General features: G+C 38.4%; 1 protein-coding gene across 1 annotated transcript in view; it reads left to right on the top strand.

Annotated features, from left to right (window-relative positions):
• Positions 1-15,180, top strand: part of ANO2 (anoctamin 2) — a 205,092-nt gene that overhangs the window by 166,199 nt on the left and 23,713 nt on the right. Inside the window, exons 18-20 of the mRNA XM_086465725.1 lie at positions 967-1,024; positions 1,894-1,994; positions 11,112-11,260. Of these exons, the coding sequence (XP_086321851.1) occupies positions 967-1,024; positions 1,894-1,994; positions 11,112-11,260 (308 nt within the window). The remainder of the gene's footprint in view (positions 1-966; positions 1,025-1,893; positions 1,995-11,111; positions 11,261-15,180) is intronic.

Genomic DNA, 15,180 nt, shown 5'->3' with positions numbered 1-15,180 from the left:
AATATTTAAAATAAAAAAAAAAATAGAATTCCCCATTTTCTGGAAGCATCATTTAACAAAGAAAGCTTTTAATTTAATTTAAAATTATGGAACTACTTTCTCTATTACTTTCTCAACATTTTGCACTCTTCGCCTGGATCAAGTTAAATTAGGGAATAGTTATAGTCAACTGGAAGTTCCATGTTTTGGCAAATGAACTGAATTACCAAAAAGCTAATTCAGCTGTCCTGCTAAATAAGTGTGACTTCCTATGGGTTCAGGATCATCGTCTTTTGGGACCCAGTTATCCACAGTATAACACATGCTTTTGAATGGGAAGCTTAAAATGATTGCTTGCTAAAACTTTGGCAAAAATGTTTAAAACATCCTCTGGATTCTCTTTCATACCCTTTTTCTGTTCCTTTTGCAGGCTGTAAAGTCTGTTAATCTATACTCTTCACTAATCCTATTCATCATCATTGATTTCAGAATTAATGATACATTTTACCAGCAGCTGTAAATATTGTAAGACATTAATGAAAAGTATCACCAATTTCTTTCTTTTTTAATGATTTTTTGTGTGTGTTGTATAGTAATAATAAAGTCAATCTCACTGTTTCTCCCTGTGTAGTCAGAAGAGCCTTGACTGTGTATAGATGTGTAATAACTCCGTTCAGGGCGTTACTCAGATGCAAGAGAATGTGAGTTAGGATATATATTCTCAGTTTTGTTTGTGATCTCTAACCAAGAAAGGGACATTATTATTATTTTTAGTGCAGAAAAATATTTTATTAAAATTATTTAATCAAAATGTAGTAGAAAAACCTTTGTAGAGGCCTGCTACTTTGAAATAATTCTAAACAATTGAAGTTGAATAGGTGTCAAGTCTTAAAATTCGTGTTGAAGTAGCTAGTTAATATGAATGAACAGTTGTTAGCTATTTTTTTCCTATTGTTGTATTATTTCATATATTGTTATTGCTTTCAGGTTCGTTGGCCGTCCTGGTCATTACGTATATGTGTTTGATGGTTATCGAATGGAAGAGGTAAGTACATCTGGAATCCAAACAAAAAAATCCTTAACAAAAAGAGATATGTGTGTATAGTGTATTTCAGTGGAGTCTAGACAATAAGGGAAAAATGGAAAACATGTTAAAACGAACTGTTAAATCTTCAACATAAATAGACAAAACCCAAAATTTCCCCCTAAGGCACCCTGTATGTTCTCTCTTTCTGCAGTTCTGAGTACTTCACAGTCTTTCTTAGGTGAAGTTTCACCATTTCTATGCTTTACAACTGGGCACTAAGGCACAAATAGATTAAATTATTTGACTGAGGCCCTTGGGAAACCTATGGCAGAGCCAGAACTTGAATCTGGCTTCACGTTCTGCAGACCACTAGAAGTCTAGCAATTTTAATAGTCTGAAAAGCTATAACCGTTTTGTGCTAAACCTGTAAATTATTTTTTTTTCAAAATTCCTTTTAACTGCTGTGAGTATTCCTGTGAAAATTGATAGACGTACTCAAGGTTTTACAATAAAGCCTACGCATAAGTCTTTACAAGATTGAAGACCTTCTTCCCCTCTTGGGACACATCAGGTTGGAAGAGTATTGGTGATACTGCATTATGTTTATTACATTGATTATATAGTAAATATTTTAAAAGGAAATATAGTAGCCCCAGGGCACAGTAAGTTATTTCAGAGCTCTGCGTATTTTCCATAATGCAGTTTTATTAGTGGAGGTGAAATACTTTTTTAAGTATAGAACAGCAATGATCGACAATATCCATGCTCATGCACAAATCGGTGGCGGGGGTGGGGGGCACATATAGACACCGGTAGCTCTTCCAAGTGGATACTTTTAAATTAATTATCTTACACCCTTCACACTCTACCGTTTTGCTTGATTACAGTGTGCTCCAGGAGGCTGTTTGATGGAACTCTGTATTCAGCTAAGCATCATTATGCTTGGAAAACAACTGATTCAAAACAATCTGTTTGAAATTGGAATCCCGTATGTATCCTAGCCTTCTCCATTACCATGCATTATTCCGAAGACACTGTAAATTAAAAACTTGATCCTTATTCAACTGAATGGGACTTTTGCCACTGACTTCAATGTGTTCTAATTGAATGTGGTGATAAATCACATTTTTGGTTGTGATGAAATGATCTGGCTGTATTTTATGTTGAATAATTGGCTATATCTGCAGTAAATGGCTTAAAGTAAGTGATTGAATATATTAAAAAATTGATCTAAATTAATTTTAGAAACCTGCAAAAACAGGCTAGGTATGATAGATCTCTTGGGAAGTTTTAGAGAAGCTTTCAGAATTGCAGCATTGAATACAAATTAGTATAAAGTGGAGGAGAGGTGGCAAGGAGAAAAGCAATAGGTCGTAAAAGATGTTAAAATGTATTACTTGATCTATGACTATTTTATGGGTTTACAGATGACATCCACACATTTCTAAGGTGCCTGTATGTCAGTATGTCACTGTGTGATGCAGGAGCTAGGGTATGGGAGAGATGCTGACATGCTGCTCAGTGCCTTTCTGCCACAGCAACGTCCTCTGCTCCAAATGCAGCAGGAAATGTCTCTTGGTCTGCCTCTGGTGTCAAGGTGATCTTCAAGCAAGAGAATCCACTGAGAATGTCCTGCTCCTGCCTCTTGGCAGGTTTGCTCTTGTTTGTGTTAACTGAATCATCCTTGTTGGTGGCAGCGGTCTGTGAAATGTTGTGTTAGATGAAGAGTCTGGCTTACACACAAGCCTCAGCTCTGCTGAAGTTAGTCAGAATCTTTCAATTCAATGTTAGTATCTTTTGGATCATATCCCTAAGGAAGTCCTTGAAGATGCTAACTAGAAACCAAAAGAAGTGATGCTTAAAAAATTATGAAATATTTTTAAAATAAGCCCTTTTCCTCCCTTTCCCTAGCAAGAACTGCTTGTTGGAAGAAATTTAAATAGAGAGAAAAAAAAAAATAATTCCCAAACAAATCAGATGTGGCTTATGGAACAATTCATTATTCTTGTGTCAAAGTTCACTAGGGAGGCCTGTTTTCTGTCTACATCTCATTGACTTTACAGTTTATTTTGAGAAAAGGGTGGTAAATCATTCCCAAAATATCTGACATGTTGAAGGCTTAAAGCTTTCTCAGTGTAAATCTGCTGTGATTTTTTCCCATCTTCCAAAAACTTACTGCTACTAGACTTTTTTAATAGGGGTTTTATGTTAGAAATACTGTATTTATTATTTTTGATTCATGAAAGCAGAAGACAATCCAGTCCAAACATAAAATTCCTGTAAAATTATTTCTCAATTCCCTCACTACATCTCTTGGTGCAAGAATGCGACAATTTCATCCCATTTTTCCCCCACATTTCTGCTCACCCACCATTCTGCCAACAACTTATGGTGGCTTCAATTTTTAAAACTGAATAACTGTTTAAGAACAAACATACTTTCATCCTCTTCTTCCCTGAGAAATACTTCATTTCAGTCACAATGCTATCTTGTCATCCTGAAGTAAGCACATCTGGTTTTCCTTTGCTTGCCTGCATTCTCAAGAAAATCGCATGTCTATCTGTAGGGCTCGGCTTTTCTCACCAGACCGGTTTGCACCAGGAGAAGTCCAGTGCTTTACTGAACAATTAAATAAATTAATTCAGAATTAGCCTTGTACTTCTGCATGGACCACTCCTTTAATGGTACTCTCTTCTACCTCATCTGCTCCACATACACAGGCACACACACACACTTTGAGTACCAGCCAATCAGATTTTCAGAGGGCTATGCGTAGGTCTGCTGGACACGTATAAATACAGACCAAAAGGGGCTCCAAACATGAATGTGTTGCACAAGTAGTAGTTCTGGCATGTCTGTGTCTCATGCATAATCTACTATGTCTATATATGCTGTTGTTAGGAGATGTGACAGACGTATAGATAAACATACCCTCTCTCTCTGCCCTCCAACCTTCTCGTCTGGCTTCTGTCTGTATCCTATTTGTTGTTCTGCTACCTGTTTTCCTTGGTAATCTCTTACAGTCAGCTCATCTCCTCTGTTAGATTATCCTTTTTCTACCAATAAGTTTTTTATTTTCCTTTTCAGGATATCTCTGTCTTCATCGAGCCCTTGTTCTGTTTTCCAGTATCTACTTTTGCACAGGCTATGCACAGTGATGAACATCCCTCCTGTGGCAGAAAGATAGATCAATCTTTGCTATCTCCAGTTTCAGTAGCTGTATTTTTTGCCCACTTGCCTTGTGCCCCTTCAGAGGGAATGAGAGTCAGAGTGAATAACACAGATTCTTCCATTGGCTCCCCGTATTTTCACTGAGGGCAGAGTACAAGTGCCGCAATCAACCTTACCCATACGGAGAGGCAGAAGGGACTATCATAAATGATGATTTGTTCTTCAGAACCCGGAACTGTCCTTTATATATCTGTAACATGGAAGAATTTGTCTGCTAAGTTATATGATGACCCAGATCAAAAGAGTTTTCTTCTTTATTGAAATCTCGGGATTTCAGGATTATTTTCAGAAAACATTTTGATTTAATTAGCCATAAAATCCATGGCATTTAATTGCTTTGCAGAACATCACAAAGCCTTACTCCCATTTGCTGTCTCTTTCCCTTAAAAAATACTACTAAGTAGAAGATAGACTGTGTCCATAAACAACAGCCATCTATTATGTCTTTAATGCCCCAAATGTTGCTGCGGTTGGGAACCATCATTCAATGTCTTCATTCTGGCTTATCCATGGTCAGTGCTGGCTGAGGAGTTACAGATTTAAACTTCAGATGGCAGCCCTGCATTGTTTGGGGTCATTGGGACACATCCTCACTTTTTTCTTCAATGTTTCTGGAGAAACTGCTGCACAGCTACAACAGATGTGACTTGTTGGTCTTCTAAAACTTTCTGTGATTTCTTTTTGAATATCTGCACCCAAGAATATCAAAACAGCTCAGTAAATGCAACAACATTTGAATTATGGAAAACTAAGCCTTCTTGAATTGAAATGTGTGTACTGTGTGGCTGGAATTCACAAGTTTAACAGATGTAAATATGCTACAGTTCACTCAGATGTCTCACAATCCATAATTCTTTTGCTGTTGCCATAGGAATTGACCCTAAAAGGCTGCAGGGCTTGAGGGTCTTAATCTAGAATTCCTTTAAGACTTGTTTTCTTCGGTCTTCAGTTCTGTTTTTCTGAACTTATTGAAAAAAAATCCGTGTGGTTATTTTATTACTCTCTGTCTTTGACCTTGGTGATAAACCCTTAGGGTGAAATTCTGGCCCTGTTGAAGTCAGTGACAAAACTCCCATTGACTTTAGCGGGGCCATGATTTTGGCCTTTTTATTCAACATCAGTTTCCGTCAGTTACTTCAAAATGCACTGAGTATGCTGGATGAAAATACCAAAGGTAATTAAAATCAAACCTTTTCATAGCTATTAACTTTGATGTTTCTTTTCACCTTTAATAAATTATTCTTAATTAATGGGGTTGGTTTTGTTTTTGTTTTTGTTTGTTTGGTTGTTTTTGTTTTTTTCTTTTCTGTTTTAAGTTGTTCTGTTTGAGAAATCAGTAAATCCCAAAGTCCCAAACACAACTGAAACTCCCGTAGAATACAGGAGGTCTGAATGTGCCAAGGAAGCATGACTATACCATAAATTTGTGGAACAGAATGAGATTAAGGCCCTTTTGTTCTCGCCCTGTGTCCTTCCTTTACCCTCTACCTATGAATATGAGATGGTTTCTCCTTATGTGAACAGACTGTAGCAATGTGACTGAGGAAAAACCTGGACCTTCGGCTCTCCTTCCTGAAAGCACCAAACAAAATTACAGGCAAGGACACAAGAATCTGTCACTGCACCTCCTTCTCTCTAGACAGAAGTGCTCCAGCTACTCAACCTAATAGTCTTTTCTGTATAGCTTTCTCCCTGTACCCTTTTCTATCATGCCACAAAGGAAAAAGCATCAACTGGAAGGATAGCCTTAAAAATCACCTGGTGTAGATAACCATTCATCCCTGGCAGGTAGATTCTAGGGGTTTTCTGTCTTTTCGTGTGGAGTCTCTGTTTGCATGTCTGTTCTAGCAAGTATTGCCTTGCAATACTTCAATCCCGTTCTTGGTGACTGTCACGGGCGATCTGCCTTTGTAGTACCCAAGCGCATTTGCTAACTGGGAGTCTTGAGAAATTGGTAAACTGATCCTCAGTTCCAGTCTTTCTGGCAAGCTCTGGTGGTGATGCATTGTGAGGACTGCGCAGCCACTGAAGACATAAAGACTTGCACCAACAAAATCCTTTTCCTGCATCTGTCCTGTTTCAACCTGCCTCCCAGCTGCCCTGCCTCTCCAGTCTCTATACGTTCCACTCAGCCTCACTCCACAAATTTCTCATTTTACCTGAGTCATCATCGTGTCTTCACCTAGATCCCCCAAATCCTGCTAGTCCTTTTTACTGTATAAATTCGCGTGTCTTTTTTTTCAAAGGAGTCTTCATGTAAGTGCACCATGTTCTTGCAGCCCAGACAGGATCACTTTGGTTTTGATTTATCTCTTCTTTTCCTCATCTTTTTTCTCATGGTTTCTTCAGGGGTGGGACATTTTCCCGTAGTGATTTTATGCTTTCTTCAGATGCTGATTACCTTGCATACTGTGATGCTTATTGGTTATATTAGGAATTAAGAACAGCATAATTAAACCTTGTTCTCACCTCTTATCTAACACTGTTTGGTGCCAATCCCTTGTGAAAAACTGAAACATTTTTAACTGCTCTAGACATAGCCTTCTGACAAAACCCTGGTCTTCATTTTCTTCCTCCCTCATCCTACATTTGTTCTTTTTTCACACACTTCAGTCTCCTTAAGAATGTATCTTGGTTTTTGATTTTCATCTCCAAAAGTACCAGAAAGAATGTCTATTCTATGGTTCTACAGTTTTCTCTTTTTGTCCAGATTCATGTGACTACTAGCAGAGTAAGGAAACTTTGCTGCATGTGCCTTTTCAGCACTAGACTTCTCAGACCCTCATCCTAAACGGGCAAACCCACCTCTTTCTCACTGGTGGGGCTGCCTGGCATGCAGAAATCAGAAGCTAAAATATCTCTTGATTATCACTGTCTGTCAACTTTGTTTAAAAATGTTGATCTAAGAAATTAAAAAACAAGTTTTACACTGTGCATTTAAAAAATTTTAATAACACAATCATATATGCAGCTATAGAGTTCTGCAAAACTCCTTTTCATTGCCCTACTGCTGTATAGCTGGAGAATAACACTATGCAAATTCCTGTTCCCTGTTCCTTTAACTTTCTGACACATTTCTTTTTGGTCTCAAACTTCACGTGCTTGGATATGACACAAAGGTGCATTCTTTGTAGAGTATTTGAAAGAATTAGCTTGCCTGCTTTCAGTTGGTTGAACCTTTAAAAAATTACATAAAAATAAAAATAAGAACAGTCTTCAAAGCTTAACTCAAAATGGTTAAGGGTGCCACACTTCATGCCTGGTTTATAGATATCCAGATGAAAAATTAAAAATTATTCTGAGCCCTGAATTTAGTGTACTCCCAAATAAGCATTAAAAACAACAAGTATTGTTTTAGTTACTGGGTTCTCAGGGGAGTTGTGTGTATGCATTGAACTCCATAACTTGACTCTGTGGTGCTATAACCAGAAGATTAGATCACACATGTACAGACTTCACATCTAAACACACCCAAATTTTGTCTCAGCTGATGCACAGTGACTGTGAGATGCTCTTCAATCTCATCTGCTCGCAGAAATGTGAGGGACATTTATAGTTCATATCATTTTATTGGAACAGAAATCAGCACTGCCTTGAACTTACTGTTCACTGTCTTCTGAGAGTCCCTCACGTTAGAAAATTATTTGGGATATGCTGGAAGAGCATCCTGGGAATTCTTTGACTGTGTTAAATCCTGCCCCCAGTCTCCTACCCTCTGAATACTATATCACCTCTGTCACGACAAGTTCCCTTGATTGCCATAAAAGCAGAGAGGGGGAAAGGAAACTTTAGTGTCTTGAAATGGCTGAGTTTGCATGATATAGGAAGTAAATGTCTTCGTAAGTGTCCATCTAATTCTTTCTTGTGAAGTATTTTAAATCCCTCTGCCCTTTTATTAAAACTGTGTAAACTGAATGTTCTGGGTGCCAAAAGTATTTGGTTAGCCCAAATATATCTGCGTATTGCCAAAGCACTGAGTATTTTGCCATCTAAGAGCTCCATTTTAGCTGTACCTGGAATAAAAGCTGGAGTTGATCTGTTCATTTTTGTAGCTTTGTGATCCTGAGACTGACAGAGCCTGATGCAATCTAGATCTGTTTTAAAAGTGCCTGCCAATCCCTGTTTCCTCTGTACTGGTGATGAAATCGAAGGGGTCCTGTAAACACTGATCAGTGTAGAAACTCTGCGGCCACTGTAGCCATTTCCATGCTGCTATAGAGCCTTGTGTTATGTGGTGACACAGTGTCCTGTGTGGCTCAGCGTATATTCAGGAACAAAACAATATATCTACCCAGCAAAGCCTTTAGTGTGTTTGCCAGCTAGCCTTGCCCTGCTACTTAAGTTAGGGTCTCAGAAAGCGGTTCTGCTTAACTGGAGGTATAAATGAAATCCCCTACCATTTCCCCATACAATCCTGTCTCCAGGCCACACACCTCTAGTTCAAAGGGTTTATTGCAAGCTGTGGGCGAAAAGTTTGTGGGAGCCCTGCTTACACTACTGGCAAAACATCACTGGAATTAGTCTGGATTTTCACTCGTATGGCACATGTGTGAAGAACTATAAAATAATGTGATGCATATTTGTGAAAGATAAATTTCATCTGCAAAATGAAGTCATACAGTAAGTATAAATCTTGATGTATTATGCTAGTTCAACTGTATTTCACGTCCTTGATTTTGAAGAAATATCTCACTCTATTGCATTTTTCCATGGAAATTTCTGAATGTGTAAAATAGCATAAAGTCATTGGTGCATACGCATTTAAAGTGTCATCTGTGGGGTGCATTGGGAATGCTTTATTCTTCATTTAGAGATGGATTCATTTTACTCTGGGATTATATTACCTATGAAATTCATGTATTTGTCAGTATCATGAAATTCGTAACCCCATCTCAGGGAGACAGTGATCGATACTACTATTCCTACTGAGGACCAAAGAAATACTGACAGAAATAATTGCTCACCCATGTGAGTAATTCATAGTCTGGCCAAAATGGATGATGTTATTGTAAAAAACGGTCAAAATGAGAACCTCTGATATAACCTCTTCTGATCTACCGGAGCTGGGAGACATAACTGATCTGTGTTTACTTAAGAAAAGGTAGGAAACAATTTTGCTTTTCTGCTTCAGAAGCAGTGAAAACTCACCAGCATAGCTGGTCTTGCAAGACACACGCTTTTCAGGTAGCAGAAATATTTCCTGACTGAAATCAGGAATTTCCAAGTCTCACCTTAACAGTGGTTCTGTGCTAGCTCAGTATTCCACTTTTATACACACTGTGGTGTATCTGAAGGAAAATTCAGAACCTCTAAAACTCTTATGAGAAATCTCTGAAGGAAGATTATATGGTTGTGCAACTACGTAAAGCATCTAACTCCTGGTGAAGTAAGTTTTTCAGAGTCTACATAGATCTGCATACCCTGCCTTATACGTGATTGGTAAACTCTCAGGAAAAAAAGATTACTCAAGAAATATGTATTTTTCAAATAAGCTTTCAATAAATATTTCAGTTTTTATATTAGTAGTTATATAATTTTCTAGTTTCCAGTGGCTTAGCAATAAACTTGCAGAGAAGTTACAGCGAGTTTCAGTTCTTCCCCAATGAGTTTCGGTATGAGCTGCATTGTGGAGTACTGAAGAGTCTGTTACTGCATATATCCCAAGAGACACTTTTCTAGAAATAATTTGTTAATGAATCCAAAGTAACTAAGGTAGGATTTCTGTTTGTGCATGACAGGAATGATACACCTCTCTGAGACCAAATTCTGCTGACCTTGTGAAACTCTTTCATGATTCTGATTCTCTCTATTAGTTTGAACCCTGTTTACGCATTAGATAGAAGCTGGGGAATTACGTTCCTCCCGGATGAAAGGCCATTTTAAAAATTAAGACATTGTTTATACTTAACTTTTCATGGGTACATATTTTATTATTTTTATTAGTTGTAACATCATTTTGGTTAAAGAAAAGAGTGCTCCCCCTTGAAGGGTCAACAAGCAGCATCCTTTTTTGTCTGTTTAGATAAACTCAGGTATATGTGCTTGTGACAAGAGAGCACTGGAACCTGAAGAGCTGCAGGTGTTTTCTGATGGTCACAGGCCTGGATTTAAGTCAATAATATTAATTTTTAGGCACCTAAATGGCTTTGGACCTATCAGTATCTTGGAGACACTTCCTTTTTTGGTGCTGCAGATTTATTAGCAGATGTGTTCATTTCCTTTTGCTCTGAAAACCAGGCAGTTTTTCTAAAAATGTTCATAAGTCCACCAGGTTTAGGAATCGGTACATTCTTGCACCCTGTTTGTTTGCCAATATGTCCAGTCATTTTGACCTTAAAAGTACACTGTATTGGAAGTTCCCAAGTTTCATTGCGAGAGAAAAGTGCACCTATGGTAGATATGTGGTATGAAGGTATCACATCACTGCCTGGTAGTTTGTTTGTTTGTTTGTTTCTTTCTTTCTTTCTTTCTTTCTTCCTTTCTTAAGGGAGAGGTGCTCAGTGTGTTGTTTTTGAGAGTATTGCTTATTCCTAACATTATTTATGTCCAAGGTGCTTGAGCTTCAGGAAGATGCCCATTTCACACATATCTAGAGAGAAAAGATTATTAAAAAGTGCTAGGTTCAACTCCATCTTAGCAGCACTATGCTGTTGTAACTTTCTTCTTGCCACAGGAACACAGGAACTGCTGCCTCCAGCAGCCTGTCACCCGATAACAAGCAGCATCAGAACTTCAGAGGATGGTGTAAACTAAGCCTATGGGGCACCAAATTAACGTGATATGGATTTTGTGTTGCTGTGCAAAGACTTGGGCCGAATTTTATGGTGGGAAAAAAAAAAAAAAGGCTTATTCAGTCTGAACTTTTGTTCCTTAGGAAGCTAAAGAAGCTCTTCAGGAAGCTGAAGGATGAAAGAACTGAGCCAAAGGAAATGGACACCAACCAATCAAAGGATCCTCAGCAATGGGATCTTGACTACATCTTGGAACCTTTCACTGGGCTGACTCCAGAATACATGGAAATGAGTAAGTTTTCTGAATTCCCTTTCCCGTTGTGCAATTACCATAGCTTTACATAGGACCAATCACTGTATATCATATGACTGTGTGTCATAAATTAACATGATACAGGGAGTAAAAAACCAAAACCTCGTATTTTGCAGAAATTACATGCAAGACAGTAGGGCTACGAGGCTACCACATTACCAGCATAGCAACAATGACGAGTCCTAGTATCTGTTAATACTTACACCATGAGAGTTCCCAGCTGAGAAAAGTGCATAGAAACCATTCAGCAACAGAATCACAGAATAGCTAAGGTTGGGAGAAACCTCTGGAGATCATCCAGCCCAACCCCCTGCTCAAAGCAGGGTCAGGTAGAGAGGTTGCTCAGGGATTTATCCAGCTGTAAAGTTGGGTTTTGAATATTTCTAGTGATGGAGACCCTACAAACCCTCTGTGCAACCTGTTCCAGGATTTGACCACCCTTACAGTAAAAAAGTTTTTTCTTATGTTTAAATTGCATTTCCTATGTTTCAATTTGTGCCAATTACATCTTGTCCTTTCACTAGGCACCCTTGAGAAGAGTCTAGCTCTGTCTTCTTTAATACACCCAAGAGGTATTTGAACACATTAACAAGATCCCCCTGAGCCTTCTCTTGTGGTTCAGCAATCCCAGCTCTCTCAGCTTCTCCTTGTACATCAGGCCCTCCAGTCCCTTAATCATCTTAGTGGGTCTTCACCAAACTCACTGCAGTTTGTCCATGTCTTTCTTCTACCGGGGAGCACAGAACTGGAAAGAGCACTCCAGTTGTGGTCACAGTACTGCTAAATAGAGGGGAAGGATCCCCTCAATTGAAATGCTGGCACTGCTCTTCCTACTGCAGCCCAGAAGCCTTCTTTGTAGCTATGGCACATTGCTAATTCGTGTTCAACATGCTGTCCACCATGACACCCAGGCCCTTTTTTTTCCAAGTTGCTTTCCATCTGGTCAGTTCCTAGTGTCTACTGGTGCTTGGACTTATTCCTCCCCAGGTGCAGGACTTTGTATTTTCCTTTGCTGAACTTTGTGAGATTCCTCTGGGACTATTTCTCCAGCCTGTTGAGGTCCTTCTCAATGGCAGCACAACCATTTGGTATAACTCATCCCAAAATTAAAATCACTCATTAATGTTTCAAATGTAGTAAAAATGTGTACATTCAAAAGTATAAAGTGTATTTTCTCATAACAGTAAATTACTCTTTACAACAGAAAACTGTAGAATATTTTTTTAGATTACTTTGTTCATGACTGAACATTACACGATGTTGAATCATGTACACAGCATTCCTAGCTGTGCTTAAATTAAAATCCACACACATATACAACAGGAGACAACCTTCAGCCTGTAGGAGCTTCTCAGCTGAAAGAGACAGTGGAATGGAAAATTGTTATTCCCATTTTACTCATGGACAGCTGTGACATGGAGGTATTGAGTTGGCCACACTTTCTGAGGAAATCTAGGGCATACTTGGGAATTATTTCTCAGTCTCTCATTTTTCATACCAGTTCTTTAACCAGCACATTCTCTAGTTTTTTAAATAGCGTGTGCATACTTCCTCTGCACACATCACTGATGTCACTAGTGGTGTGCACGGCCAGACATTTGGTCATCTTTCAAATCCGCATAAAGTAGGAGCAAGTCTATTAAAGTCAATAGTATTCTAATTTTGTGTATGCATGTGTATATCATCTGTGTGTTCGTATGTGTTTGATGTTTTTCACTACTACTTAAATTTCCACTAAACTATGGAAGAGATCAGTACTTTTTCAAGGTTGCTCCACAGTTTGCTTTTGCACATTAGAGGAGATAAGTATGCTGGTGGAAACTCAGGTGGTACTGGGAGCAATTCTTTCTTGAGGTTGCAAGGTGCCACCAGTTACGTCTTTTGTAATCACACTGTCACGTCAGGGGAGATTTCCATTAGGTGGGATCCAGGAGCTGGATCTGCTGCTTCACAGAAATGCCTCTCTCAAGATGTAATGTCTGTCAGAGAGGAACCGTATGCACTTTTTATTATCTGCAAGTGTGGATTGCTGACATCTTAGTGACTTGAGACATCATTTGCATATTATTAAAAGACTCTGATTCAGGATCTGAGGTCAGTGTTGCCACTGTAAGTCATTTGAGACATAGTATTACATTGTCTTTTGCTGTCTGGAAGGTAAGAGTCAAAAAAGAAACATTAAAGTACTGAGTTTGTTGAAATAAAATATTAATAATTTATTTTTATTTTAATGCTTGGCACTGTGCCATTGTCCTCAGTAGTCATGATTTGTAAGTCTGGTCGTTTTGGCATCGTGATTGCGCTTTGCTCAAGAGAAAATATAACTCTGTTGTCCACAGTTGTGCTGATACTTACGAAATTATGTTTGAAATTCTGAGTACAGTGTCTGTCTTGTATAAATGGATACAGAGAGCAAACCCAACAATTAGGCATTTTTGGTATAATTCTGCTTCGTGAGGAATACTCTGTTGCCTTCTCTCACCTTTCACTGAGATCTTTTGATCGTGTTCATCTCCGTGCATCCACTTACAGTCACCCATAGCTCCAGCAGGAACAGGTCAAACACTGGGATAAAGGAGTACACTACAGATGAATTAGCATCTGATTGAGAATTCCAGAGTGAAATATATACATGCCTTCTTTCTCATTCTAAAGTGTGTCTTATAAACTCCAAGGAGTTTCTCTCTGGCTTCACAGAACCCAGGAGGACAGATGTGCAAATAATAGCCAGATAACTCAGTCTTGCTGCTCTGGAACACAATCCAGCTTCAGTTGTCCTCAGGGAAACGAACCTGAGAGGAAGCAGCACACAGGGGTGCTAGGGAGTAAGCAAGAGGCCAAGCTTTTCACACCAGATGCAAACCAAAATTGCAGAGTACCCCTCAGCCCTGTAGCTGCCATGTAGACCCTGGAGAGGCAGGGAAGAAGAAAGTGGGAAAGGTATGGGTGGGGGAGGAGGAAGGAGAGAAATAATGTAGGCAAACCCAAGCTTTAGGGCATAAAAATATTCAGGAGAGAACCACAGCTTGTCAATGAACATGTTATCTAAAACCAGACATCTGTTAAATATTGTATGTGACAACTCCCGTTTTAACAAGCCACTGTTCTCAAAAATCTGAAAGACAACGCATTTTATGAAAAAAAAAAGTGAATACCATGTATGGTTTATCTATATATATAGAAATAGCGATATTGATTTATAGATATAATTTATAATGTATTTATAAATGCATATATGGGGTTTTATATAATGATTGATTTATGTAAATATATAAATATGTAAGTGTATATGAGGTGTTTTATATAATCGTAGATTTGGGGATCTCTTTTATGGATATGTTTAAGGATCTGAACCTTGCCCTCTTTAGTGCCAGTAAGTTGACAGAAAGAAGCCATTTCCATGCCATCATCTCCCTCTCAATTGTTGCAACTCATCTTAGGATCTGTCTGTGAGTTGCAGCCTTTACTACCTTATCTCCTTCTGCAGATGATGATACTTTGTCGATAAACTCTATTTTAGGACTGATATTTTCCATGTGTTACTTCAGCTCAAGATTATTTTTCCTCCTGCAAATCTTATGCAAGCTTCTTTGCAATTTTGGAGTTAAACAAAGGTGAAAAAATACAGACAGTTCACCCTGTAAATATTTTCATATGCTTTTATGCTCAGGCATAACTCAGAAAAGTCTGCACTTTAACAGCCAAAATTCCTGGTTAACTAGTTCTCTGAGGACAAAACCCTTTAGTTATTGGTAATAAACAAACAGAATAGATACAACTGTTTATAAATATTTAATTTCTTTTCCTTGCACATCTGTGGTAGTTGATCTTATTCATTGTGGGAGCTAGATCATGCAATTGGTTGCAGCATGAATGGCTAATTACAGCGAAAGCCACTG

Source organism: Leptosomus discolor, chromosome 1, assembly GCF_034619465.1.
Source record: "Leptosomus discolor isolate bLepDis1 chromosome 1, bLepDis1.hap2, whole genome shotgun sequence".
In the NCBI taxonomy this organism is placed as follows: Eukaryota; Metazoa; Chordata; class Aves; order Leptosomiformes; family Leptosomidae; genus Leptosomus; species Leptosomus discolor.
Note: the sequence above shows the minus strand (reverse complement) of the source record. Positions and strands in the feature narration are given on the sequence as shown.